A 25758-nucleotide genomic window follows, 5' to 3' on the forward strand; every position below is an offset into this window, starting at 1 on the left:
TCTCTCTGACATAGATCTCTCTCCCTCTCTCTCTCTCTCTCTCTCTCTCTCTCTCTCTCTCTCTCTCTCTCTCTCTCTCTCTCATCCCTCCATCCCTCCACTCTCTCTCTAAAATCAATGGGAAAGAATATCCTATGGTGAGGATTTTAAAAAATATAAGAGCCTCTTTCTTCTCACCCCTGTGCAGTCACTGGCTGTCCTTCGCTTTAAAATGGCCTCCACTCCCTCTTCAACAGATAAGCTGCAACATCACTCTCCAAATCTCACTTCCAACATGTGCAGTGCTGGTTCCAAGAATCTTTATTCGTATCGTGGTACACTATCGTTATTTTCTTGCCTGTGGACTGGGGCTTCCTCTTCCCACTTGCACTCACCCAGCTCCCCTTGCTGGGCACTAGGCCTCCTCCTCCCCCTGATACCCAGCAGCACCATTTCCTAAGCCCCTGCCAGCATAGCAGCCAGTCCCCAGCATCTCCTCACTCCCCCAGGCCTTCAGTCCTTAGCGGGCTCTGAGCCTCTCTCCCACGCCCAGGCACTAACGGCAAGTCCTTCCTTCTGGGTGGGAAGGGAGACAGAGCTTCGCCCCCGTCTGTGGACACTACATTTCTCCTGCCCTCTCTAACTCAGCTTTGGAGTTGTTCCCATGGTGACAGGGCCTGATATATCATATTCAGTATATGTATGTGAGAAAGATAACGGTAGTTATTGTGCCCAGCTGGTGTGGCTCAGTGTTTGAATATAGACCCGTGAACCTAGAGGTCACAGTTGATGGCAGGTCAGGGCTCATGCTGGATTTGTGGGCTCAATATTCAGTAGGGGATGTGCAGGAGGCAGCCAATGGATGATTCTTGCTCATCATTGATGTTTCTCTCCCCCGCTTCCTTCCTCTCTCAATACAAACATATTTTTTTAAGAATGCTTGTAACTAAACTAAAATATGTATTTCGAATATTTTGTCAATAAGGTTACTTGAGCAATACCTTATTTCTCACTTCAACATCTGCCTTGCAGGAGAGCAGTCTTTTCACCATTCCGACACAGTGATTACGGACAGCATAGTGGAGAGCAGTGTTGCCTTCGATGTCTGCTATATTTGGATCTGCACCATAATCTAGCAGCACATTTGCACAGTTCGTATTCCGGTGTTGTAGGGCCTGTCAGTATTATGCCAGGAAATAAATTATAAATTCTAGGAATCAAAGTAAACATTCCACAAGTTTCACCAATGATTTTTAGTTCAATGAGATGAATTGATTTTTATTCTAAGTAATTAAATCAAACCCTTCTCATTCTTTCACCAATGATTCATAGCCAATGAGGTAAATCCATTTTTATTCTAAGTAATTATGCTGACATAGTTGGTGAGTGCATACCTGAATCATAGCTGACTTATTCTCCACGTCACAGAGGTCAAATTGGCATCCTCTCTCTATTAGGAGTCTCACCATCTTTGCCTGGCCATAGGCACAGGCCACATGGAGAGCAGTCCTATGGAAGACAGAGCACTCTTTAGGAACTTAAAGGGCACTGTCTCAAACACACATTATCCATGTCATTGTAAACATTTATCTCTATGACTTCAAAACAAATACTGCGTTTTCTTCTGAAAACAGTTGCAATAGTTATTAGTGCTTGTTACTCACCACATTAATGAAGGGGCAGCCTATTTGAGTAGAGAGAAGATGACCTGGGAGTTCAGCTCAACTTGGGTCTGATCCTATTTCAACTGTCACTTACTAGGTATCCCTTGGCCTTTCTGCGCCTCAACTTCCTCATCAACAAAATGGATATAAAAATAGTAATTATCTCCCAGGACGTCACTGTTTGCTTAAATGAGAATCTATGCAAAGTGTTTACTACAGTTCCTAGCACACAATAATTGTTAGATAATATTAGTGTCATTATTACTACCACTTTATAAAGACATTTCAATTAAATACAATGATCTCATTATACCTACTCTGCAGACCAGTATTTCAATGATTCTAAAATGCTTATCTTCTCACACTTTAACATCTCTGACATTGGAGTCCAATTTCTAATTCAGAACATGTTACAACTATTATTGACAGCATTTTAAAAAGTTTATTGATGCATAAAATACTGAATACTGGCATCATGCCATCCATGTTGCCTTACATTAAGCGGCATAATGGTGAGTACAACATTGCTCTTGCAGTTCTAATAAATGGTTGGCATTTAAATAAATTTAAGTTCTTAAAAGCCTTATGGGGGAAAGAGAACTAAAAAAGCAAAACAAGAATTTTTAAAAGTAATTTATACTTTGATTTTTAAGAAAACTTAAGCCAAAGGAAATGCAGCATTCAAATAAATAGGATGATTCATTTTGTCCAATATATAGATGTACCCGGTATAGATTGTCTGGAAAATAGATGTTCCCAATGATCAATATTATTTAACTAGAGACCTGAGGCACAAAGTCATGCATGGGTGAGGTCTGGCCAGCCCTCCCTGATGGGGGCGGGTCTGGGCCAGGCCAGCAGGGGGGAGAGGCCATGGGCATTTGGCTGTCCAGTCCCCCCCATCAGGATGAGGTGGCTGATTGGGGTCAGGAACTACCATGGGGAGAGGCCACAGCCAATCAGGGCCCAGATCAGGCTAGTTGGCCGCTGCAGTGCACGTCATAGCAACCGGTCATTCCAGTTGTTCTGTTGTTCTGGTCACTTGGCTTTTATATATATAGATAGTATTATACTTTTCAAAATGGCAGGGAATAGTTATTTTTTACAATTTCCTACCTTCAGAAATACTTTTGTTTGAAAACAGGGAGAAAAAAGCTTCAACTGTGGTTAAATTCTAATGTTTCCATTTTTAATGTCTCCTTTTGCTCATATTGGCAAACATGAACCTTTTAAGAATTAAAAAAAGGTTCTGGGAGAGAGACTGAAAGGGTCCTGCTACATAATAGATATTCAGGTTATGTTTCATGTACAAACAGATTGAAAGAATGAATAAACAATGGGAGAGCTCAATATTTTTAAAGAAAACTTTTATAAATTAAAATGATACTTCTGGAATAGTAATAATCATTTCTATTTTCTATTTTTTAAATAAACAATCCAGTTGGAGAAAGATGAATATTACATTATCTCACTTATATGTGGAATCTAATGAACAAAATAAACTGATGAACAAAATATGTCCAGAGGTATGGATGCAGGGAACAGAATAACAGGTCTCAGGGTGGGGAAGGGGGAACAGGAAGAGATTAGCCAAAGAACATATATACATATCTGCATAACCATGGACACAGACAATAGTATGGAAAAGGCCTGTGGTGGGGTGGAGGCTGGGTTGAGGGGGGACATAAATGGGGGGAAAAATAGGAGACATCTGTCATCCTGTCAAAACAAGACAAAAATTAACTATAAAAATTATTTTTAATTCATTCTAGAGAAAGAGGGAGGGAGAGGGGCAAGTGAGAGAGAGAAAAACATCAATGTGATGGAGATCAGTTCCCTCCCGTAGGTACCCTGACCAGGGATCGAACCCACAACCTAGATATGCGTGAACCCACGCCCTTTCAGTGTACAAGAGCTATACCAGACAGCACTCCAACCAACTATATGAGTTATAATGAGTTATTCTGGGCAATATTTTTGATATTTTATTTTCATAAGCACACAACTAAAATGATTAATCTGTAATCATTTGCATATTATATATAATAAATATATATAAAATAAAACACATATGTATGTAATTAGATATATGCATACACTCTACTGGCACAGATAAAAAGCAGCCCAAGTGCCCATCAGCAGATGAGTAGATAGAGATGTAGAACATTTTCACAATGGGATAATACTACGCTGCTATAAAAAAGAAGGCACTCATATGCTTTGCAACAGCATGGATGGACCTGGAGATTATTATGCTGAGCAAATTAGCCAATCAGAGAAAGACAAATACCATATGATCTCATTTACATGTGGAACAAAATGAATTAACAAACAAAATAGGACCAGAGCCATGGATACAGGGAACAGACTGACAGATCTCAGGGGAGGGGTTGGGAGGACTCAAAGAGATTAACCAAAGAACATATATGCATATTTGCACAGCTCAGGGACACAGACCACTGTGAAGTGAAGGCTGAAAGGGGCTGGGTGGGAAGGCACTAAGACGGGGGAGAGGAATGGGGGTCATCTGTAACAGTGTCAACAATAAAAAGAAATGTAAAAAGAGATTCCCTTTACTTCTGAAGATAACAATCCTCAAAAATTTTTCAAACATAAGTCCAAAAAAACAGGAAGTGAGCAATCAATCTGATCAGTGCAGGATTCATATTATTGCTCTTCCCCAGTATTATTTCATTCAAAATAATACTTACTAGAATGTTGGTTCAGGATCATTGCAGAAATCAGGTTTTTTAAAGCAATGCTCATTTTTAATACAAATACTCAGAAATAAATTATATCACATTTTGCATACTTTTGGCCTGTTTGTGTATGTGTGTAACCAAACTTACCTTTTTCTACTTATTATATTGCTATTTTAAGCAGTGCTGAATAAAACAAGCTATGTAATTTGTCTATTTCATAAAGATATTTTAGCATAAATAAAATTGATGCGTATAGAGAATATAAATATATTCTTAATGTGGTACTCAGCCCCAAATTGCCTATGGCAAAAGTCAGAAGCAACTTAAACTTTAAACAGCAGTATGAGGATAATCACTGGTCATCTTCACAGACCGTGTGAATGGAAAATACTATTTTCCTCTTTTAACTTAAATTCCTTTTCCTACTAAGGACACTAAATATTTTCCTTTGTCCATTGGTCCCTTGTACATATGCAAATATACTTGTCCACTTTCAAATTAGTTTTTTCTTGTTGATTTCAAACATTTCTCTGTAAAATGAAGACTTTTTTTCTCTGATACACATACATTGCATATATTTTGCTGGTACTTCTTCTTTTACCCTGTTAATATTAATTTCTGACACACAGAGGATTTGAATTTTTTATATTGCTCAATCAATCTCTAGAAATCTATCTTTTGAAGTGTTTATAATCATTTTTTTAAAGTATAAATAGCCCTGGCTTGTTTAGCTAAGTAAACAGGGCATCAGTCTGGGCACTGAAGGGTCCCAGGTTCCATTTTGGTCAAGGGCATATGCCCAGGTTGCAGGTGCAATCCCTAGTAGGGGGGTGGAGAGGGCATGCATGAGGCAGCCAATCAATGATTCTCTCTCATCACTGGTGTTTCTATCTCTCTCTTTCTCTTCCTCTCTGAAATCAATAAAAAAAAAATTTTTTTTTTTTAAGAAAAAAGAAGTATAAGTAGGCATTTGTGTTTCCTTCTGGAACTTTTCTCATTTTGTATATTTAAATTTTTAAATCTGGAATTTATTTGGAGGACATAAAATCTAGCTAGTTTTCTCTAAATACTCAACATATATTTCTCCACCATTTGTCTCTGACCTTTTCCTACAAGCATGAAATGTTACCAGCATCAAGTTCTAAAGTCTTTCATATATTTGGGCGTTTGGTCATTTTCCATTCTGTTTCAGTCATTTACCTCTCTTTTCAGCTATTAGTAAACAACTACTTTGTGGAAATCTATAGTATATGTTGATATCTAAAATGATAAACCTTGTCTACTATACAAAAAATGTTCTTAATCTCATCATAACGATAAATGATAACATGTAACTTGAAAAATGTTAAACCATATCTATTTGGTTGTAAAACTGATAAACATAGAAAGAGCACACATTTTCAGAAATTGAATCTTCCTAAACAGCCATCTTCCCACTTCAAATCCTTCTGAGGTCCCTTAATAAAGAACATAGGTGAGCCCTGATGCAGCTCAGTAGGTGAGCATCGACCTATGAACCAAGAGGTCACAGTTTGATTCAGGACAGGGCACAGGTCTGAGTTGTGGGCTCAATCCCCAGTGTGGGGCCTGCAGGAGGCAGCCAATGAATGATTCTCAACACTGATGCTTCTATCTCTCTCCCTTCCTCTCTGAAATCAATAAAATATTTTTAATAAAGAACATAGGCATACATTGATATAAAGTGGTTATTGGGTTTTATCTGAAGAACTTTTCGCCTAGAAGTTGATCCATTATGGGAATTATCTCTCTCATTATTCACTTTTCTATAGTATGCAACATTATGGTATAAAAATGTGTACATCAAATATAAAGTGTTGCATATGTTCAATTTCATTTCAATTATTGATATGCAATTGAATCACTTAAAAGTTGCCAGTAAAGTGTTCTGTAAGAGGAATTATGAGTGGGTCTTTATGTTTTTGTTTCTGCTACTTACAAACTTGGTCTGAGCGCTAGACCCCAGGTCAGGTGTCCACCAGAGAAGTGCTGCAGGGCCCAGAGGGAAGTCAGCCCAGTGCCCTGGCTGACAGGAGGGCTGGTCTCCAGCTGCTGAGCCCAAGCAAGGGTACATCTCTCCCAGGCCCACCCACCTCCTCCCAGTGGACCCCGGGGCCCCCAGCCTTGCAGCCCCTATTACCTGCTAATCTTATCCCTTTCGTTCACGTCACTTTTCCCTAAAAGGAGGAGTACTTTCATTCTCCACTGGTTGTTATCTCTGGCAGCTCTGTGGAGCTCATTCAGATTTTCGTCTAGAATGCAGGGCCTTTTGCGTTTCCGGATACTGTACCCCTCTCTGGCAGTTCTGTCCCTGCCCCCACTGAGAGGAGTGATCATTAAGCTGCTGGTAGGGGTGTCCTTGTCCCCACTGCTAGGGCAGACCTTGGCCACTCTGGTAAAGCCGACCTTGGCCCCGCCGAGAGGACCGACCTTGGCCCCTCTGGTAAAGCTGAACTTGGCCCCGCTGGTAGGAGTGACCATCATCCCGCTGGTGGGGCCGACCTTGGCCCCGCTGGTAGGGCAGACCTTGGCCCCGCTGGTGGGGCAGACCTTGGCCTCGCTGGTGGGGCAGACCTTGGCCCCGCTGGTAGGAGTGACCATCGTCCCGCTGGTGGGGCCGACCTTGGCCCCGCTGGTGGAGGAGTCCTTGGCCCCGCTGGTGGGGCCAACCTTGGCCCCGCTGGTAGGAGTGACCATCATCCCGCTGATGGGGCAGTCCTTGGCCCCGCTGGTAGGGGAGTCCTTGGCCCCGCTGGTGGGGCAGTCCTTGGCCCCGCTGGTGGGGCCAACCTTGGTCCCGCTGGTGGGGCAGTCCTTGGCCCCGCTGGTAGGGGAGTCCTTGGTCCCGCTGGTAGGGGAGTCCTGGAATGGCACTCTGGCATTCTCCAAAAAAGAAAACACCTTTTTCATGATAGAGAAGAGTCTAGGCTTCAGTGTAGCCTACCTTCCCTTCCCATTTTTGTGCCTCCTGAGCCCAAAACTAGCTCTCTAGCCAACCACCTCACACCACTGCATTCAAGCAGGGCAGTTTGGCAGTTTAGAAGTCTAGCATCTCCCAGCTCACAATCATAGTAACCTAGCAACATTCTCTGACATCACTGCCCATGTGCACAGAGCCTTGCAGTCAAGAGCAGCAAGAGCCCATGTGTGAGGCCCAAGCCTCTCAAATCTCAGGAACCACCTGTGGGCAGGGGCGGGTTCTGTTCAAACATCCCTGGGAGTTGGCCAAGTGTTTCCAGACACTTGTGAAGGTTACTCACCCCTGTGAAAGGCAATCTTTTGCCCAAGACCAGGGCTAGGGTGGTGTGCTCAAGGTCTGGTGCTCCAGAAAACTCCCATTGAAAACATCTCTAAATCTCCTTGTGACTCGGTTTATTTTCTTCTTCATCCCTCTGCACCCCAGCCAAGATCCAGGGGATGTGCCTGATGCAAGGACAGATGGATGTTTTCATGGCTTCAGACTGTGGCAATATGTGTCTGCAAGTGCAAATTGTGGGAAACCAGTGCCTGTCCTCCAGATTAAATAAAACCTCTTTCCAGGTGCCTCTTAATCTCCCCTTTGGCCCACCTCTTACACTTACATTTTATTTCCCCCAAATGAATGTTTAATCAATCGAAGCTTTATTCTGGAGCATGGTATTAACTTCTAAGAACTTTTTGTTAAAAAGGGACTATTCACCTGTCACAAAACACCTTTTCTCGCCTAGTTTAAAATGTCACTTTAGCCAAAACCAGTTTGGCTCAGTGGTAGACTGAAGGGTCCCAGGTTCGATTCCAGTCAGGGGCATGTGCATTGGTTGCGGGCACGTCCCGGTAGGGGGTGTGCAGGAGGCAGCTGGTCAATATTTCTCTCTCATAGACGTTTCTAGCTCTCTATCTCTCTCCCTTCCTCTCTGTAAAAAAATATCAATAAATATATTTTTTTTTAAATAAAATAAAGTCACTTTACTGTGCATTAAATTCTTAGGTTGTGTTTTTGGTTTTGGGGTTTTCTGTTCTCATCCATCAAATGGTCTGCTGCTTTTTTGCATCAGTGATACCGTCGAAACAAACCCAGGTGCAAATAACTGGAGAGGAGTACCGGAACCAGCCGGTAAAACAGGTCCTGAAGGTATGGCTAGGAGGCTGAGAAAAAGAAAGACAGGAACAGCGGGGCTTCAGGAGGGCTGGAATGCTCGATGGCACTGCAGCAAGTTTATTAAGGACACAATCTCTTTTATACACTAAAGCTGGGCGTTCCTCCAAATGGCTTTCTCCAAGAACATGATGCTACGTGCCAGTTCCTTAAGACCTCCGCAGGAAGATATCTGCCTGGGAAAGGTTCATCCAGCTGTGCTCTGCTATGTTAATTCAAGGACATGTTTGCAGATTCCAATTCTCGCACGCACAGCAGAACGAAGGACACTGTTGCTTGCCACGTCCCCAAGTGACCCGACTCCTGGGGGAGAGCAGGCAGGGCTGCCCACCCTTGCTCCATCCCCCATTCTCAGATCGGTAGGGGACTCGGCTCCCAACAGAGGAGCAAAGGGAAGGCCACAGGGAATAGGCATGTCTTGTGTGCAGCTTCGCCAGAAAACGGCAGTTTAACACTCCCCAGGGCTATTCCCAGCAGGTGGCAGGGGGAAGGGACTGGACAGGGGAAGAGGAGATGCAGGCCCAGTCAAGTCTCCGTGAAACAGGGAAGGTACTTGCCTGTCACTAACACCTGGGAGCAGGTCACTGGTTACAATGAGTGTGGCTACTGCAAGTGCGAGGGGATTTGAGACACTTACCTCCTAAACAAAGGAGTTCTCTCTCTCTTGCTAGGCCCATGCTGCTGGCCCTCGGGACTCTCATGCTCCTGCTTTTGCCCACATAGCCCAAGGCCGTGTGGACCCCACACACGATCGACTAATGGACTGCACCAGCCTGATGTTATGCAGGACCCAGCTCCACCATGGAAACTCTGGACACTGGCTCTGCTTCAGGCTCTGCTGAATCCCCAGCTGCACATTTCCCAGCTGGATTAAGGGGAACGGGACTTTGCAAACCCAGGGATGTCAATCACTCCTCCTCCTGTGTGAGTCTCAGACATTTCTTTTTCTTATGTTATATTGTAAGGACCCAACTCCAAACACCCGGTGGATAACCCACTTCCACTGACAACACTGTGGTGACGTTAGGTCTCTGAGTTTGTAAGGGCTGCCAGGCACCTCCCCTGGGCTTGTCAGGTTTAGTATGTGGTCACTTTTTTACACTTGATCTTAGCCAAACGGCCGAGAAGCGATGTGTGGTCACTTTTTTGTTCACACTTGGCCTGTTAAGTATTTGTTTATTGTCTACTTTCTCCCAATGCCATCCGTGAGAAATGAATTATTTTCTTCATTATTTATTTTCATTGTTTTTATAAGAGTAGATGCTTAATAGTTTCTCATTAATTAAATTACTGAGCTATGAAATTGCCTCTAACTTATATCTCTAATTTATATCTTTATGTCTGCACCACTTTACCCAGAAATACTTGAAGACAGCTAAGAGGAGGTTCATGCAACCCGTAATGGATTTTAACTGCTGTACTTTCAGATCTACCCACATTCTCTCAGGAGACTCCCGTCCCCAAAGCCACTGGGGTTATTCCAGTCAGTCCTTGGCTGTTAAAAATAGGAGGGCTCAGAAAGGCCCTGTGCATATGCATTACTTCTTTCATCTTTGTAATATATTCTTGGCATAGCAGGGGTTATGGGGAAAAGGAGTTATATGTAATACTATGTGTAATAATTTAAACAATAAATATTTTTTTAAAATAAGAATGAAATGAAAAGGACCATGACCTCCTGGTTCATATGTCAAGGCTCAAACACTAAGCTACACCAGCTGGGCTACATTACTTTAAAATTTATGAAAATTTATATATTTTTTATTGTTGATAGCATTATGTTTCCCATTTCCCCCTCTGTGTACTGTTTATTCTTTGGTGAATCTCTTACAGTCCTCTCCACCTTCTTCCCCTCAGAGATTTGTCAGCTCCAGTTAGCCAGGCCTCTGGTCCCATCTAGTCCCTCCCCAGGCGTCCCTTGCTGGGCCACAATCCCTGTATTCACCTGTCAGTGGTCTGCAAACTCATTAGTCCACAGAGCCAAATACCAACAGTATAATGATTGAAATTTCTTTAAAGCCACATTTTTTAAACTTAAACTTCTTCTAACTCCACTTCTTCGAAATAGACTCGCCCAGACCGTGGTATTTTGTGGAAAAGCCACACTCAAAGGGGCCAAAGAGCCGCATGTGGCTCGCGAGCCGCAGTTTGACGACCTGGGACCTAAGCCATTGGCTGGGATGCTAGTACTCCTGCGTGCGGTTGAGAAAACTACATTACCCAGAAGGCCCAGCACTTACGTGGGCGGAGCCAAAGGGAATTATGATGTATGCGCACCCGGGTAGGGCGGGACTTGCGCCTTCCTCCTCACAGTGGTCGTTTTACCCTCTTAGGGCTTTGTTCACAGAGTCCCAGGCTTCAGGGCGCCCGTCGGAGCCGGAGGAGGCCCGGGGGCCGCTGCCTGCGGGGCAGGGCGTGTCTGAGGCGCCGGGAGCCCCCACAGCCCGAGGAGATCGGCGTCCCGCGCCTCCCGGCTCCTCCGCTCACTGCGTCCCCGCGGCCTGACCCCCGGGGCCCGCCCGCCCGCGGAGCGGCCTCCGGGTCCCGCCCTGACCCCCGGGGCCCTCCGGTCCCGCCCTGACCCCCGGGGCCCGCCCGCCCGCCCGCCCGCGGAGCGGCCTCCCCGGGGCCCGCCGCCCGGGCCCCGCTCAGGACGGTGAGTCCCTCCGGGGGCCCGGGGTGATGGGGAGGAGGGTGGACGGCTGCCGAGCCACTGTGTGAGGACGTGATGGTGACACTGAGCGGGGAGGACTGGGAAACCCGGGCCTGTTGTGGGTGTGAAGGCAGCAAAGAGCTGAGCTGTGGTTTTGCACGAGGAGTTTTACTTTCACTCTCAGAATTCCGGGGCCATGGATGGTTGTGAAGAGAGGGACATTTTCTGAGGCAGAGTTCCAACTTTTCTGACGTTGCTCAGAGGAAGACAGAGGACAGCGGCTGTGGACAGGAAGGGGCAGTCCTGTAAATGATAAGGGAACTGGAAGAGTACTAAGTACTGAGCACTGAGGACTGAGCCCTGAGATCATACAGGCACCTGGCCTCTGGGCTGGGCGGGCACTGAGCAGCCTGAGCCCATAGAGCCTGCTGGTTGTCAGACTCCCAACAGACCATCATTTTCCCCCACAAAATCCTGCAGATGCAGAATCAATTAGGTGTACGTGTTTGTGGAACTTATTTCAGGGCCTCACACACTTGTGGCCTCTGAGGTTGTAGAGTCCTGGGACTGTCAGCCGCTCCTGTAGCCCTTGGACCTGGGGACTTTGAACAAACACTGAGCCCAGACGCCTAAGGTCACAACTAGGACTTCATGATGTGAACCTTGTTTCTGACAACCAGTGTAGTGAGTGCGCGGTCCTCCAGACACAGTTTCCAGAATGTGCAAAGGCTTGGAGTAAAGAGTGAGCTGAATCAGGAACCTGCAGGTATGTTTTTTAAAATACATATTTTTATTGATTTTAGATGTAGAAATGAAGGGAGAGGGAGAGAGACAGAGAAACAGGGATGAGCAAGAAACAAGGATTGGCCGAAACCGGTTTGGCTCAGTGGATAGAGTGTCGGCCTGCGGACTAAAAGGTCCAGGGTTCGGTTCCGATCAAGGGCATATACATTGGTTGTGGGCACATCCCCTGGAGGGGGTGTGCAGGAGGCAACTGATGCTCAGAAATGGGTTTGAGTTTGCTGCTAATAATATCTAACCAGTCTTCTTTTATTAAAGTTCACTCCTTTGAATCTTGACAGTGATGGTTTTGGGCAGCTCTGCGACAAAGTCTATGTGGATGAAGAAAGAGAGAACCATACTGGCTTTTTTCCGCTGTCATTTCCTACCAAAGCACACCCATCTCTTTGCCTATGCACAGCCCCAAAAGAGGTGGTCATGTGATCACATAAATGAGGCCCATCACATAGGTCAGGTTCTCTTCCGGACCCCCTGAATTTGGCTGCAGCCCTGTGATGTGCTTTGATCAATGAAATATGCTGGGAGTGAAGCTGACAGAAAAATCTGGAAGCACTGAGAGTGGCCACTGTTGCTGTCCATCTCTGAGTATGTAGGAGGTATCTACCTTTTGTTCCAGTCCCAGGAGAACCAGGGAGGACATGTAGCATGACCAAGAAAGATACTTCTTTAGCTTGTTATCCACAATATCTAGCCCAGCGTTTTTCAACCGCTGTTCCGCAGCACACTAGTGTGCCGCGAGATGTTGCCTGGTGTGCTGTAGGTGCAGACAAGACAAGAATTTTATAATTTTTCACTATTTTGTTTACTTAATATTTCATAATAAAGTAATTATAAAATACTTTCTTTGTGTTTATTTGATTCCTATTCAAGAGAATTACTTTATATATAGTCAATATAGGCACAGAGTTAAATTTTTTAACATTTTCTAATGGTGGTGTGCCTCGTGATTTTTTTCATGAAACAAGTGTGCCTTTGCCCAAAAAAGGTTGAAAAACACTGATCTAGCCCATCCTAATGGTTATACATTGCCAACTCTACTCTCTAGGAGGCAGGAGAGCCTAACATTAGAAGCCAGAGCTCTGTTGTTAGAGACACATGGGTTTGACTTCTAGCCCTGCCTTTTATTAAACTCCACAAGCAGTCAATTTACCTTGAAATAATAATGCAAGTGAAGCATTGAATCCAGGGCCTTGCACATGTAGTAAACATTCAGTAACTCTTAACTCCATAGCTTCACAATGTGTACTGACTACAAACATGTAGACAATGTAGGAAATGTCAACTTGTTCACCTATGTATGTTTTCAAATTTTGTTTTTAAACAAAAAGGGTAGGATTATGTATATTCTATCTTAACAATGTGATATTTTTTGTTAAAACTAAAAATGTGATGACTGGAGTGGGTCTCTGGTTGAGTGTAGTCCCATGAACAGAAGGCTACCAGTTTAATTTCTGGTGATGCACAAGCCAGGCTTTCTTGGTGGATTCCCAGTAGGTGGGAGGGGCCATGCACGAGGCACAAATCTGTGTTTCTCTCTTTTGCTTTCCCTTCTATACTCTATACTAAAATTCAAATAAACATATAAACAATATATCCATTCAGATTTGTGGTCTTCAGGAGTAACTGAAATAATGTTTTTCACCTCAGTGAACATTCTAAAATGCTCATGGAATCTGAAATGATGTCTCCAAAGAAGAGGTCAGTTGCACTTCCTATTATAGAAACCTGGGATCAGCCACCAGATCCTAAAGTTAGCATTTCCCAGTGTCACTGGGGCGCTCCAGTACCAGTGTTTGCAGTGATCCATCAGTGACTGGGATCTTAATGCCACCCGTTGGGCCAGAAAAACTAAGTCACCCAAAGGGCAAGGCGCCCAGTGATGGCTGTGGTTAGCCAATGAAAGCTCAGGACAGGTGTATTTACCCATGGTGATTGGCTTGGGTATTACTTTCAGCTTCTTTCTCAAGGTGGGCATTTTGAGCTCTTTGTTCTGTTCACATTCTTAAGCTCCAGTGCTGGATTACAAGAGGATGAGCCATCAGAGGCAGTGCCCCCTTGTGCAGTGGTTTGTCTGTAGCTTGTTGAGCAGAAACAGCCAGTATTGAGACCTGTGTGCTTCCCTGACTCCATTTTTCTTGCAGAGTACTGTTCATCCTCATTCCATTTACCCTTCATCCTTGGGTGCATGTCAAGTTCTGAAGCCCAGGTCACAACATCCAGAATAGTGAATCACTTGTGGGTGATACATAGAGTATGAAGGAAAGAGGGTGACAGGCTGCTTGCAATGCCCCCCTGTAAGGTTTTGATTGGTGTGGCTGAGCTGAAAGAATTCAGGAATCCTGAGCTTGTTTTGTATCTAAAGGCAAACAAACAACAACAACAAAAAAGCAAAATATTGTGTGAGAAGTTTTAGTTTCATTCTCAGGAACCTAGGCCCATCGATGGTGGAGAATAAAAGAGGGACATTATCTGAAGTAGGGTTCTAAACTTCCCAACTGCTCAGAGGAAGAAGAAACTAGAAAGGAGAGGATACCAGTAGGGGGCAGGAGTAAGAAGTCCTTTAAAAGATAGCAAACTAGGCAAGAGTGTGCCTTTAGGACTGAGGCCCTGATGTAATGTGGTCATCTCTCGGTCAGCTGGCCCTGGGTCTAGGGAAAGATCCTGAGCAGCCCGAGCCCATGGATCCTGGCAGTGTTTGCAAGGCTCTCAGCAGACCTTTGCTTTCCACAAGTTCCTGCAAATGCAACATCGCTTAGGGATACTGGTTTGTGGAGCTTATTTCAGGGCCTCACTCTCTTGTGGCCTCTGAGATAGTGGATTCCTGGGACTTTCCTGCCACTCTTCCAGCATTTGGGCCTGGGGACTTTGAACAAACACTAAGCCCAGATCCTAAGTTCAGGTCTAGGGTTGTATGAAGTGCTCCCTGATTTTGGCAATTAGAGGAATGAGATGTAGAACATCCTCCCAGAATGAGTAAACACATGGAGTAAGGATCAAACCAGTTCAGTCTTGCAGGCATCCTCTTTTTAAAAAGAGGGAGGTAGCCCTAACCAGGTTGGCCAGTGGACAGAGTGTTGGCCCGCAGACTGAAGAGTCCCAGATTGGATTCTGATCAAGGGCATGTACCTTGGTTGCGGGCACATCCCTAATAGGGACTGTGCAGAAGGCAGTTGATCGATGTTTCTCTCATCAGTGTTTCTAGACTCTCTATCCCTCTCCCTTCCTCTCGGTAAAAAATCAATCCTACCTAATAAAAGAGTAGTATGCAAGTTAACCATCACTCCGCTACACCCACAAGCCACACTCACCAGCCAATCAGAGTGAATATGCAAATAAACCCAACCAAGATGGCTACAGCCACAGAGAGCAGGAGGGAGGCTTGGGTTTCCCAGGCAACAGAAGAAGCCAAGCTTTCCACCTGCCCTAGCCAGCCTAGGCCTTCACTCAAGGTTACAAAGTTTCAATTGTAGAAGGTAAATCCAAACAAAAATGGTGGCAGCCATAGAGCAAGCAGAAGGTTTGGCTCTGCTCCAGGCTTCAAAGTTTCAATTGTAGAAGGTAAATAAATTCCAGATACCAGGGCCTCTGCTTGGGTCGCCAGGGGTTGTGGCCGGCCTGCAAACCACCACAGGCCCCTCGCTCAGGCCGCCCCACACCCCAAGGGAAGCCCCACCCTAATCCAAGACACCCTTCAGGGCAAACCAGCTGGCCCCCACCAGTGCACCAGGCCTTTATCCTATCTAATAAAAGAGTAATATGCAGCTGAAACCGGTTTGGTTCAGTGGTAGAGCGTTAGTCTGCGGACTGGAAGGTCCCAGGTTCGATTCTGGTCAAGGGCATGTACATTGGTTTCAGGCACATCCCCAGTAGGGGGTGTGCAGGAGGCAGCTGGTCGATGTTTCTCTCTCATCGACGTTTCTAGCTCTCTATCTCTCTCCCTTCCTCTCTGTGGAAAATCAATAAAATATATATTTTTTTTAAAAAAAGTAATATGCAGATTGACCATCACTCCAACACACAAAATCAAGATAACTGCCTTCATGTGGTCAAAAATCCTGCCCCCGTGTGGACACAAGGTGGCCAGCAGGGGAGTGCAGTTGGAGGCACTGGCCAGGCCTGCAAAGGAGGGCAGTTGCGAGGGACCAGGCCTACAAAGGAGGGCAGTTGGAGGCGATCAACCCTGCAGGGGAGGGCAGTTAAGGATGACCAGGCGAGCAGAGGAGAGAAGTTGGGGGCAAACAGGCTGGCAGGGGAGCAGTTAGACATCAATCAGGCTGGCATGGGAGTGGTAAGGGGGTGATCAGGCTGACAGGCAGAAGTGGTTAGGGGCAATCAGGAAGGCAGGCAGGCGAGCAGTTGGGAGCCAGCAGTCCTGGGTTGTTAGAGGGATGTCTGACTGCCCGTTTAGGCCTGATCCCACGGGCAGATGGACATCCCTTGTGAGGTCCCAGATTGGAGAGGGTGCAGGCTGGGTTGAGGGACACCCCCCTCCCCCACCCCCATGCACAAATTTCATGCACCAGGCCTCTAGTAAAATATTTTTTTAAAGAAGTCTTTAAAAAATAAATAAAAAGAGGGAATTATTAAAAATGGGAGAAAATCAGATCTAGAGGAGCATTGTGACAACTTTGGAGTCTGCTCTGCAGATGATGGGAGTGGGGCAGATTTGCAGCAGTGGTGATCTGAACCAGGTCTCATTAGACTCCTGGCGGCTGCAGCATGATGAACAATATGCCTGTGAGGAGGAGGAAGAAAGACTAGAAAGGAAGCAGCTGTGATGGATTGGACCCGTGTGATGGTAACTGGCTCATGATGGTGGCTGTGGAGATGGAAGTAGCAGTTGCATTCTGGATCGGTGATTTAGGTGTGGCCACCTGGATTTTCTAATGTTGGGGTTGAGAGAGACAGAGAGGTAATAGAGTTGAAATTAAGGCTTGGGTTTAGCACCTGAATGTATGGAAACATCATCAGCTCAGATGGAGAAATTCATAGTAGGAAGTGTTCTGTTCATAGGAGATACAAAACTTCTATTTTCTGGCCTGTTAGGGTATTTCAGAGAGCAGTTCAAGAGCATCTAGAATTTTGATGGGCAGTTCAATAGGAAGACTGCCTTAAATGTAGTGGAAAATGTATAGACCACATAGGAGTTGCAGATCACCATTTGTGTGTGTGTGTGTGTTTGTGTGTGTGTGTGTGTGTGTGTGTGTTGGTTTTGAATTGGATGCCAAAGAGTATTTCAAAGAAAATGAGACTGTGTTTGGTGCTTATTTTCTTCTCTAAACACTTACCAGGTTTATTGTTGTTTGTTTGTTTGTTTGTTTGTTTGTTACCATTGCTGTGGCTGGGTTGTTGCAGTCAGTTTAGTGCAGTGGTTGGCACACTCATTAGTCAGCAGAGCCAAATATCAACAGTACAACGATTGAAATTTCTTTGAGAGCCAAATTTTTAAAACTTAAACTACATAGGTATGCACATTGTTATTAACTTAATTAGGGCACTCCTAAACTGGCCTTTGCTAAAAACTCACGGGGCCAAAGAGCCACATGTGGCTCACGAGCCGCAGTTAACCTACCATTGGTTTAGTGGAATAGCTTAGGGGCGTGAGTGGTCATCTCAGCTCGTGGGCATGGGGTAGAGGGCCACAAGTGATGGGATTTAAGTGATGAAAGGCTGAGACTGGTGCAGAGACATCAAGTGCAGTAACAGTGAAGGTGGGCTCTGAGTATCTGAGACCTGATGTGGTTCACATTACGTGAGGTGGGAAGGAGGGAAAACAACCAGGGACACAACACTTCCTCTATGGTTGTGAGCTATGAATTATGGGTAGTACATCACCCAGTTGGAATTTTCTAGGCATTCTCTGGCCTACTCAGTAATGAGTGAGGCCAAGGAGATGACTATGGGTGCCTAGGATATGGGAGTGCAGGTGTGAGACAGGTGTGGTAGAAAAAAATATTATGCACTTGGAGAGGGTATGTGAATTCATGGCTGCAGGGTCCTGGCTTTAACATAAGAATGAAAGTGGATAGAGCATCGGCCTGCTGACTGAAGGGTCCCAGGTTCGATTCCGGTCAAGGGTATGTACCTTGTTTGAAGGCACATCCCCAGTGGGGAATATGCAAGAGGCAGCTGATCAATGTTTCTCTCTCATCGATGTTTTTAACTCTCTATCCCTCTCCCTTCCTCTCTAAAAAATCAATAAAATATGTTAAAAAAAAAAAAAAAAAAAGATGGAAGAAGGGTGAGTTCATTTCTGGTGGGGACTGGATGGTATGACATGGGGAATTTAGGGTAATTCCTGAAAAGAGAAGTTGTTGTGGTTCTACATGCCAGATGAAGAGCTCACATTACACACACACAACTGCCGTTTCTTGTTGAGGGCTGCCCCATGATCAGTAGGAATGAGATAGCATACATCAGCGTCACCTGAGCTTGAAACCTCCACTGGCATGAGGAAGGGAGACGATAAGGGGGAAATACATTATAGAGGTGATAAATTAGAATTTTAAAGAAGAAACTAATTAGGAAACAACCTGTCCTTGTCACAGCATTTTTGTATTTCCAGGGAGTTTGTGCCTCTTGGAATGAAGCTGCATGAAAATTATGTGACAAAAAATGTTGTAGTGAAATGTAATGGCTTCAGCAATCTGGGTTTGGAGTCAGAAGGGTGAAGTGTGATGCCATGTTTTTTGTGTCTTGGAGGGAAATTGAGAGAAAACACACATATTACCTGACAAGACCAGTGCCAAATCACTCACACTCCCTTTATGTGCAACTGCTCTTTTTACCCTAAGTTCCTTACACCACTGTTATTGAGAAGGAACAGTGTGACTCACATTGAGACTCAGAGCACAGGTATCTCCTATCTGCTCAACCCCCATTGTTGTTGTTGGAATACACAGCATCAGTAGGACTATAAGGAAAGATTGACTTTGATGGGACCGGTGCCTGGTATCTTCTCTGATGTGGGGAGTAGCCCTCTACAGATGGATGTGGTGAGTTAAGAATATGACAGAATTGGAATATTAGAAGAGAATCTGATCATGGCTGAACTTTCCCCATTATGACAGGATATGCACCTTGAGGATGTGGTCATTGCCTTCTCTCAGGAGGAGTGGGGGATCCTTGATGAGGCTCAGAGACTTCTGTACCGCGATGTGATGCTGGAAGTTTTTGCTCTTATATCATCTCCAGGTAAGACCTTCACATCTCTCCTCGTGTCCTGACGTGACGTTCTCTCTTACTTTATTCTCCAGGCATACACACTCTCTCTCACAACCAATCCATCGGTTCTGCAAATATTCCTGTCGTTTCAAATGTGCTATGGCTGCCAGTGCTGAGCACTGTGGAAAGCCCAGAGCAATAGACTCCACAGACTTCTCTTACAACACTTGCTTCAGCAAGTGCTTGAAGTTTCTGGGAGTCAGGGGTCTTACAGACAGCTTAATTGATCCCACCTGCTGTCTCTTCCTGGAACGGTTATATTCAGATCCATGGCTTCCATTTCTACCCCTTTCCTATAGCTAAATTCCTGGGTGACTATCAGTGCCAGATTATGGTCTTTACTCGCATGAACCATGTACTGTTCTTGTCAGACCTTCCTTCATACCAGGTACCAGTTCTTTTCCATCAGTGTTCAGATGTAGGTGCCACTGGCTATACCACATTTCTACCTTATCTTTTACTGACTGTACTCTTTCTGACATGTCGTTTTACCTGTGACTTTCTGGCTTTAGGCTATGCTAACCTTTATGGCATTTTTACATCATCTGCTCCTGGGCATTGCTGCTTCTGCTGTATTCTTTAATACTGCCTCTGCTGTATTCTTTAACACATGTGTTATGAATTGCCCATCCATGCTTAAGTAGGTTTCAAACACCAACTACTCATTTATTCAATTTTTCTGGAAATAAGACATAAGCAAAATTCTGCAGAGCTTGCCTATGTCACCTGCAGCAAGCTCTACTGAACACTTTTAGCCTAAGAAAGGACTCTGTGTCATATTTCTGGTGTCGTCTTCCTTCCTTTATGTATGATATGCAGAGGCCCAGAACTTCACAGAATAATCTTATTAATGCTTCCTTCACATCTCTTCTTATCTGAAAATTGCATGGAGCCCAGGTGTCATGGGCGACACACTTTTGTAATGGAACTTCCCCCTGTCACCACAGTCCTCATTCGTTTCCTCACCTTTTTTCTGTTTTCAGGTTGTTGGCATAAAAAGGATGAGGAAAGGGCCTGTTCTGATCAGAGTGTGTCTGTACAAGGAGAGTCACCCATCAGGGCTTCCAAGACAGCTCCAGCAATCCAGAAGTCACATTCCTGTAAGCGGTGGTTCACAGTATTGAAAGATATTTTGCACCTGACTGAGTTTCAAGCAGAATACTTTGAACACAAATGCTTCTTCAGTGACTCATGTGTGAGAGACTGCTGTTTCAGTGCAAACCCTCACCAGCAACAGAAGGATGTCAGTGGAGAGATCTCCTGGAAAGAAGCTATGGTTAGACCCTCATTTATTACCAGGTGTAGTTTCTATTTATCAGAGGTTCCTTCAAACAACAGGGAGGTTAGGGAAGATGTCCAATCTTCCTCAGAGCTCCTCCAGCCCCAGACCTCTCAGAACACTGAGGAGCCACATGGTGGCAGTGAGGTTTCCCAAGAATATCTCAGTGGAAAAAGTCATCACCAGTGGGCTGAACTTGAAAAAGCTGCCAGCAAGAAACAGAAAGTTGTTGAGTGTCATGGTGTCTGTTCTGGAGAACTGATTTATGATTGTGACAATTGTAGGAAAGTTTTCAGAGGAATCTTTAACCTCAATCAACATATGAGAGTTCACACTGGAGAAAATCCATTTTGGTGTACATATTGTGGGAAGTCCTTCAGTCATAGTTCTAAACTGATTAAACATCAGAGGATTCACACTGTTGAAAAGCGTTTCAAGTGTAGTGAATGTGGGAAGTCTTTCAGATATAAGTCGCATTTCAACATACACCAGCGAGTTCACACTGGAGAAAAGCCATATGAGTGTACAGGTTGTGGCAAGTCCTTCAGTCAGAGTTCTAAACTGATTCAGCACCAGAGAGTCCACACTGGAGAAAAGCCTTATAAGTGCAGTGAATGTGGGAAGTCCTTCGGAAGTAATTCCGAGTTCAATAAACACCAGCGAGTTCACACTGGAGAAAATCCATTTTGGTGTACATATTGTGGGAAGTCCTTCAGTCATGGTTCTAAACTCATTCAACATCAGAGAATGCACACTGGAGAAAAACCTTTTAAGTGTAGTGAATGTGGGAAGTCCTTCAGATATAAGTGTGATGTCAATAGACACCAGCGAGTTCACAGTGGAGAAAAGTTATATGAGTGTACAGCTTGTGGCAAGTCCTTCAGCCAGAGTTCTAAACTGATTCAACATCAGAGAGTTCACACTGGAGAAAAGCCTTATAAGTGCAGTGAATGTGATAAGTCCTACAGATATAAGTGTGATGTCAAGAAACACCAGCGAGTTCACAATGGAGAAAAGCCATATGAGTGTACAGGTTGTCGGAAGTCCTTCAGTAAGAGTTCTAAACTCATTCAACATCAGAAAATTCACACTGGAGAAAAGTGTTAGAAGTGTAGTGATTTTGGGAAGTTCTTCACAAGTATGTCTAATGTTAATAAATACCAGCGAGTTCACACTGGGTAAAAGCCTTGAGTGTACAAATTGTGGGAAATCTTTTGCCAAATGAGACTTCACAGTGGAGATAGGCCTTAAATGTGTAGTGAATGTTTTCTTTTTCTTACCCAGAATAACAACACTGAAGGAGAATCTATGATAACACTTTTATCTTAATATGATCCCTTTTTATGAGGACATACCCTGTGCTAGATTCCCCAGGTTTCAGGTACCAGTGAGGCTTTAAGGAGCTCCTACCCTGTCTTTCCTGCCCAGGTCCACTACGTGATTGATGTCACTGTGAGGTTTATGGCTGAAGTGATTTCTTCTCTACCACCTGGCCCACCTCTACAGTGTGAATCAATCACAAACCCTGCATGTTCTTTTGTGCTTGAGTACATTTTCAATATTTTGAGCACACCCTAGGAAGTTTGACACAGTGAATAACCTGTTTGACTGCAGATAGAAGGGTCCTGGTTTTGATTCCAGTCAAGGGCACATACTAAGGTTGTGGGCTTGATCCCCAGTGGGATGCATAGAGGAGGCAGCTGATCGATGATTGCCTCTCATCATTGGTGTTCCTATCTCTACCTCTCCCTTCCTCTCTGAAATAAATAAAATTCTTTTTATAAAGGAACAACTGGCAAAATTTAAAGTCACAGATTTGTAAATAATAAATACAAAAAGAAATATTCTGAACTCTTGGCAGGATCTTCCTTCCTCTCTGACCAGGAATGAGCCTGACTCAGGGTTTGTCCAGAATACTCATCTACAGCAAAGAAGTAGTCCCTCTTAAGGTGGTTCTCACGCTGTGCTGTGATGATTGGCTTATGTTCCAGTTCCCCAATCTGAACCCCTTGGCTCTGGTGATTTTTCTGTTGTACCTTTCATTGTGTTGGTTCTATTTACTGCATGCCATGACTTGAAAGCACTGTTGTGATCTGTCAGCAAGCGGGTGTGAACAGATACATCAAATCTTCACTGCTTCTGAAGGGAGAGCATGATGGCAGAAAGACACTCTTTGCCCACAACCTGCTTATCTTGCATTGCTGCCCAAGGCCTTGAAAGAAAGCAAGCATGGCTTTGTACTTTTAATTTACATCCCAGGACCTTGGTTATTGATGAGGTCAGTGGTCACCCAGAAGAGGAGGATTTTGCTGTCCTGTTCACAATAGGAGTTAAGTTCTGTTCACAGCATGTGTTACATACATATAAACAGTGTTTAGCGGAACTCCTCCCCATAAACTGCAAAGGAGCCATGTGCCATGGAATACGAAATTTCATAGTCCTGTGACACTTGTTTTAAGACTCTGAAGTTAAACTGCTATTGAGACAGAAACACTATATCCATAGTGATGGGAGAGACTGCATTAAATTAGATCGAAAATGTCTCTTGAACGTAAATCCAAAAATATTCCTGGGCCTATTGGTTGTGTCCTTTGTGTACAGACATTCTCAGCACCTCCAAAATGTTTCCTGTAGCTGAAGTCATTGGCAGAGAAAATCATTTAATTGTTTTGAGGATTTCCCTGGTTTCTATAAGGTCATTTCTCAATATGTAAGAACTCAATGCTGGAGGAAGAATAATCCTGTAATCAGTCCCAGGATGTGTCTTTTGTAACCTGTCAGCATTCCTGTTGATTCCATGGCAGTAGTGTTCCCTGCTTGCCACTATTTGTTGTCATTGAGGCAAAGCTGTTCCTCTCAGGAAATGAGCACTGACATGCAAGAAAGTGCACTTTTGCTGAAACCGGTTTGGCTTAGCGGTAGAGCGTCAGTCTGCGGACTGAAAGGTCCCAGGTTTGATTCCAGTCAACCGCATGTACATTGGTTGCGGGCACATCCCCAGTAGGGGGTGTGCAAGAGGCAGCTGGTCGATGTTTCTCATAGACGTTTGTAGCTCTCTATCTCTCTCCCTTCCTCTCTGTAAAAAATCAATAAAATATATTAAAAAAGAACGTGCACTTTTCTAATGTGTGTTATTTTATCAGCCTTGACCTAGAAATAAAGCTTTGAAACATCTTTTACTGTATTCAAGTAGTGACAAAAGTAGACTTTCAGTTGTGACTACACAAACCACACTGCGTATGCTTTTAAAAAATATTAAAAATACCTATATTTGGAAGGTGGAGACAAGATGGCGACCGAACAGACGGACTTGTTCTGACCCTGGCCCCAGAACAGATAAAAGTAGCGTCTGAGTCACTCAGGGAATATTGATTGGCAGCTAAGGGGCAGCGGAACTCTAAAGGAAGGTAAGGAAGGGTCCGCTGGACAGGATTTCCTGACCAAGCAGCCAGCACTGTGGCGGCGGCGACCTCTCCCAGAGCTACGGGCTCAGAGGGAAGGCTGAGCCATCTTACCAGGAAAGGAGGATCTTCTCTGAGGCCTGGAAAACCCACAGAGAGGAGACCATCGAGCAGCTGTGACGCCCCAATCGGCGCAAACACGTGGATTCAAGGGAGTTCTTCAATCACCCACGGAAAGGTCAGAATTTGCGGGGAATAGTGTGAGGGATCTGGGTCCCCGCTGTGCCAGCAGCAACTGCAGCCACTGCGCACCCCGCGCCGAGCTGCACTGAAAGAAGGCTGTGGCTGCAGCAAGAACCCTGCCTGGGGAGACCCAGTGCTGGGTTTGGCATAATCTTCCCCAGAAGCGGGACTCTTTTAAAACACCAAGGGGCACAGAACAGATTGTTAAGAATCGGGGCAGTCTGACCGGCGTGGACACGGGGATTCCACAGAAAGGTTGGATTTTACTGGGGATAATGCGGGGTGTCTGTGTCCCAACAGCGAAAGCGAAAGCAGCAGAGAAGGAAAAAAAAGCGCGCACTGGAGCCCCAGAAATCTGTGTCCACAGAAGCCCCCCACTGTTGGGGCTGGCGTGATTCGAGAGAGTGGACGGGGGTCCCCAAGGTTGCTACTAGTGGGGTTCTCTAGGGAGCAACCCATTCTGATCCCACACGAGGGAGAACATAGGGGCTAGAAAGCAGTCTGTTTGTAAGTGCGTGCAGACTCGCCCATCGCGCACCTGGGCTGGTTCCCCTGCAACACTTTGCTTCTGATTACAAAGGAGAGAACACCCAGATTGGCTGACCCTAAGAGACAGCAGGGGAAACTGCTTTTCTGGAAACTGAGAAGCAGAGCCAGGAGAAATCACCCAGGATTCAGCTCCCAGGCAAAAATAAATAAACAAAAAAACAAAACAAAACAAACAAAAAAAAAAACGGTATTGAGTGCCACAGAAAAAGAAGGCTAGAGCAACCAAAAAGACGAGCCATCAATCCACATACACTGCCACCTAGGGTCTGGAGTACAAACTGACTGTGTTTATTAATTTTATTTGATCAAAAAACAAGAAACTAAGGGAGCGCCACTGAAGTGCAGCAGAACGCAGGGAACTGCAATACGAGCTGGACTGAGAAACGGGCATGTCAAATGGAATAACAGAAGTGAATTGGCCTTCACAACTGCACATTTTTTTTTGCTAAATTTATTTTTTATTTTTTTCATTTTCATTTTTTGCATCTTTTACATAAGAAACAATTTTTTTTCCTCACTAGATTTTAACTTTTTAATTATTACATTTTTAGGTTCAATAAGCATTTTTAATACTGCTATTTTCATTTTTTAAGTGCCATTTTATTTTCTCTTTATTTTACATTGGAATTAGTGTTCATTTTATTTTCATTTCTCCTTTAACATTGTTTAACCCTAACTCAACACGACCTTTACACCATCATTCTCTTTCTACCCCTCCCCCTTTTTGCTATCCTGTTTACCTTAACCCTTTCCTGCTTTAGATTTCCTTACTCTTTCTGTATCCCCCCTGCTAAAATTTCTACGCTACTTATATATCTTATCTCCCATCCCTAGTGTCAAGTGCATACACACCCCTCTCTGAGCTATATTAACTAGCAAAAAAAAAAAAAAAAATTGTTTTCCTCACGGTTCTTTCAATGCTGTTTGGGGGAATGCTGATTATATTGTATTTTTATGCTTTTTAGTGAGAGTATTTTGCTTATTCTTTTGTTGTTGCTGTTGCTCGGTATTTTCTTATTTGATTGGTTTTTGTTAGTTGTTATTTTGTTACTTCTGTTTTCCCTTCCTGTGCTGGAAATTAGGGGACGTTGTAGATTATATTATTCTCCA

The 25758-nt window shown here is 44.4% G+C and overlaps 1 protein-coding gene across 2 annotated transcripts; it reads left to right on the forward strand.

Moving 5' to 3' along the window:
- The first annotated feature begins 11195 nt into the window (after positions 1 to 11195).
- On the forward strand, positions 11196 to 23551 carry LOC311622040 (uncharacterized protein). Of its 2 annotated transcripts, none has more exons than XM_084882742.1 (3): positions 11196 to 11917; positions 19023 to 19146; positions 20160 to 23551. In XM_084882742.1, the coding sequence occupies exons 2-3, from the start codon at positions 19026 to 19028 to the stop codon at positions 21560 to 21562; spliced, it is 1524 nt and encodes a 507-aa protein (XP_084738868.1). In that variant the 5' UTR covers positions 11196 to 11917; positions 19023 to 19025; the 3' UTR covers positions 21563 to 23551. The 2 variants fall into 2 exon arrangements, with proteins under 2 accessions (XP_084738868.1, XP_084738867.1); XM_084882741.1 differs by lacking the exon at positions 11196 to 11917 and adding an exon at positions 18924 to 18947.
- The last annotated feature ends 2207 nt before the right edge of the window (positions 23552 to 25758 follow it).

This window comes from Pipistrellus hanaki, assembly GCF_964339955.1.
Source record: "Pipistrellus hanaki genome assembly, chromosome: 4".
NCBI lineage: Eukaryota > Metazoa > Chordata > Mammalia > Chiroptera > Vespertilionidae > Pipistrellus > Pipistrellus hanaki.

Excerpts from the sequence above, each read along its gene's own strand:
- LOC311622040 (XM_084882741.1), top strand. Across the intron at positions 19,147-20,159 it reads TGCTCTTATATCATCTCCAG|GTTGTTGGCATAAAAAGGAT; the intron begins GTAAGACCTTCA and ends TTCTGTTTTCAG.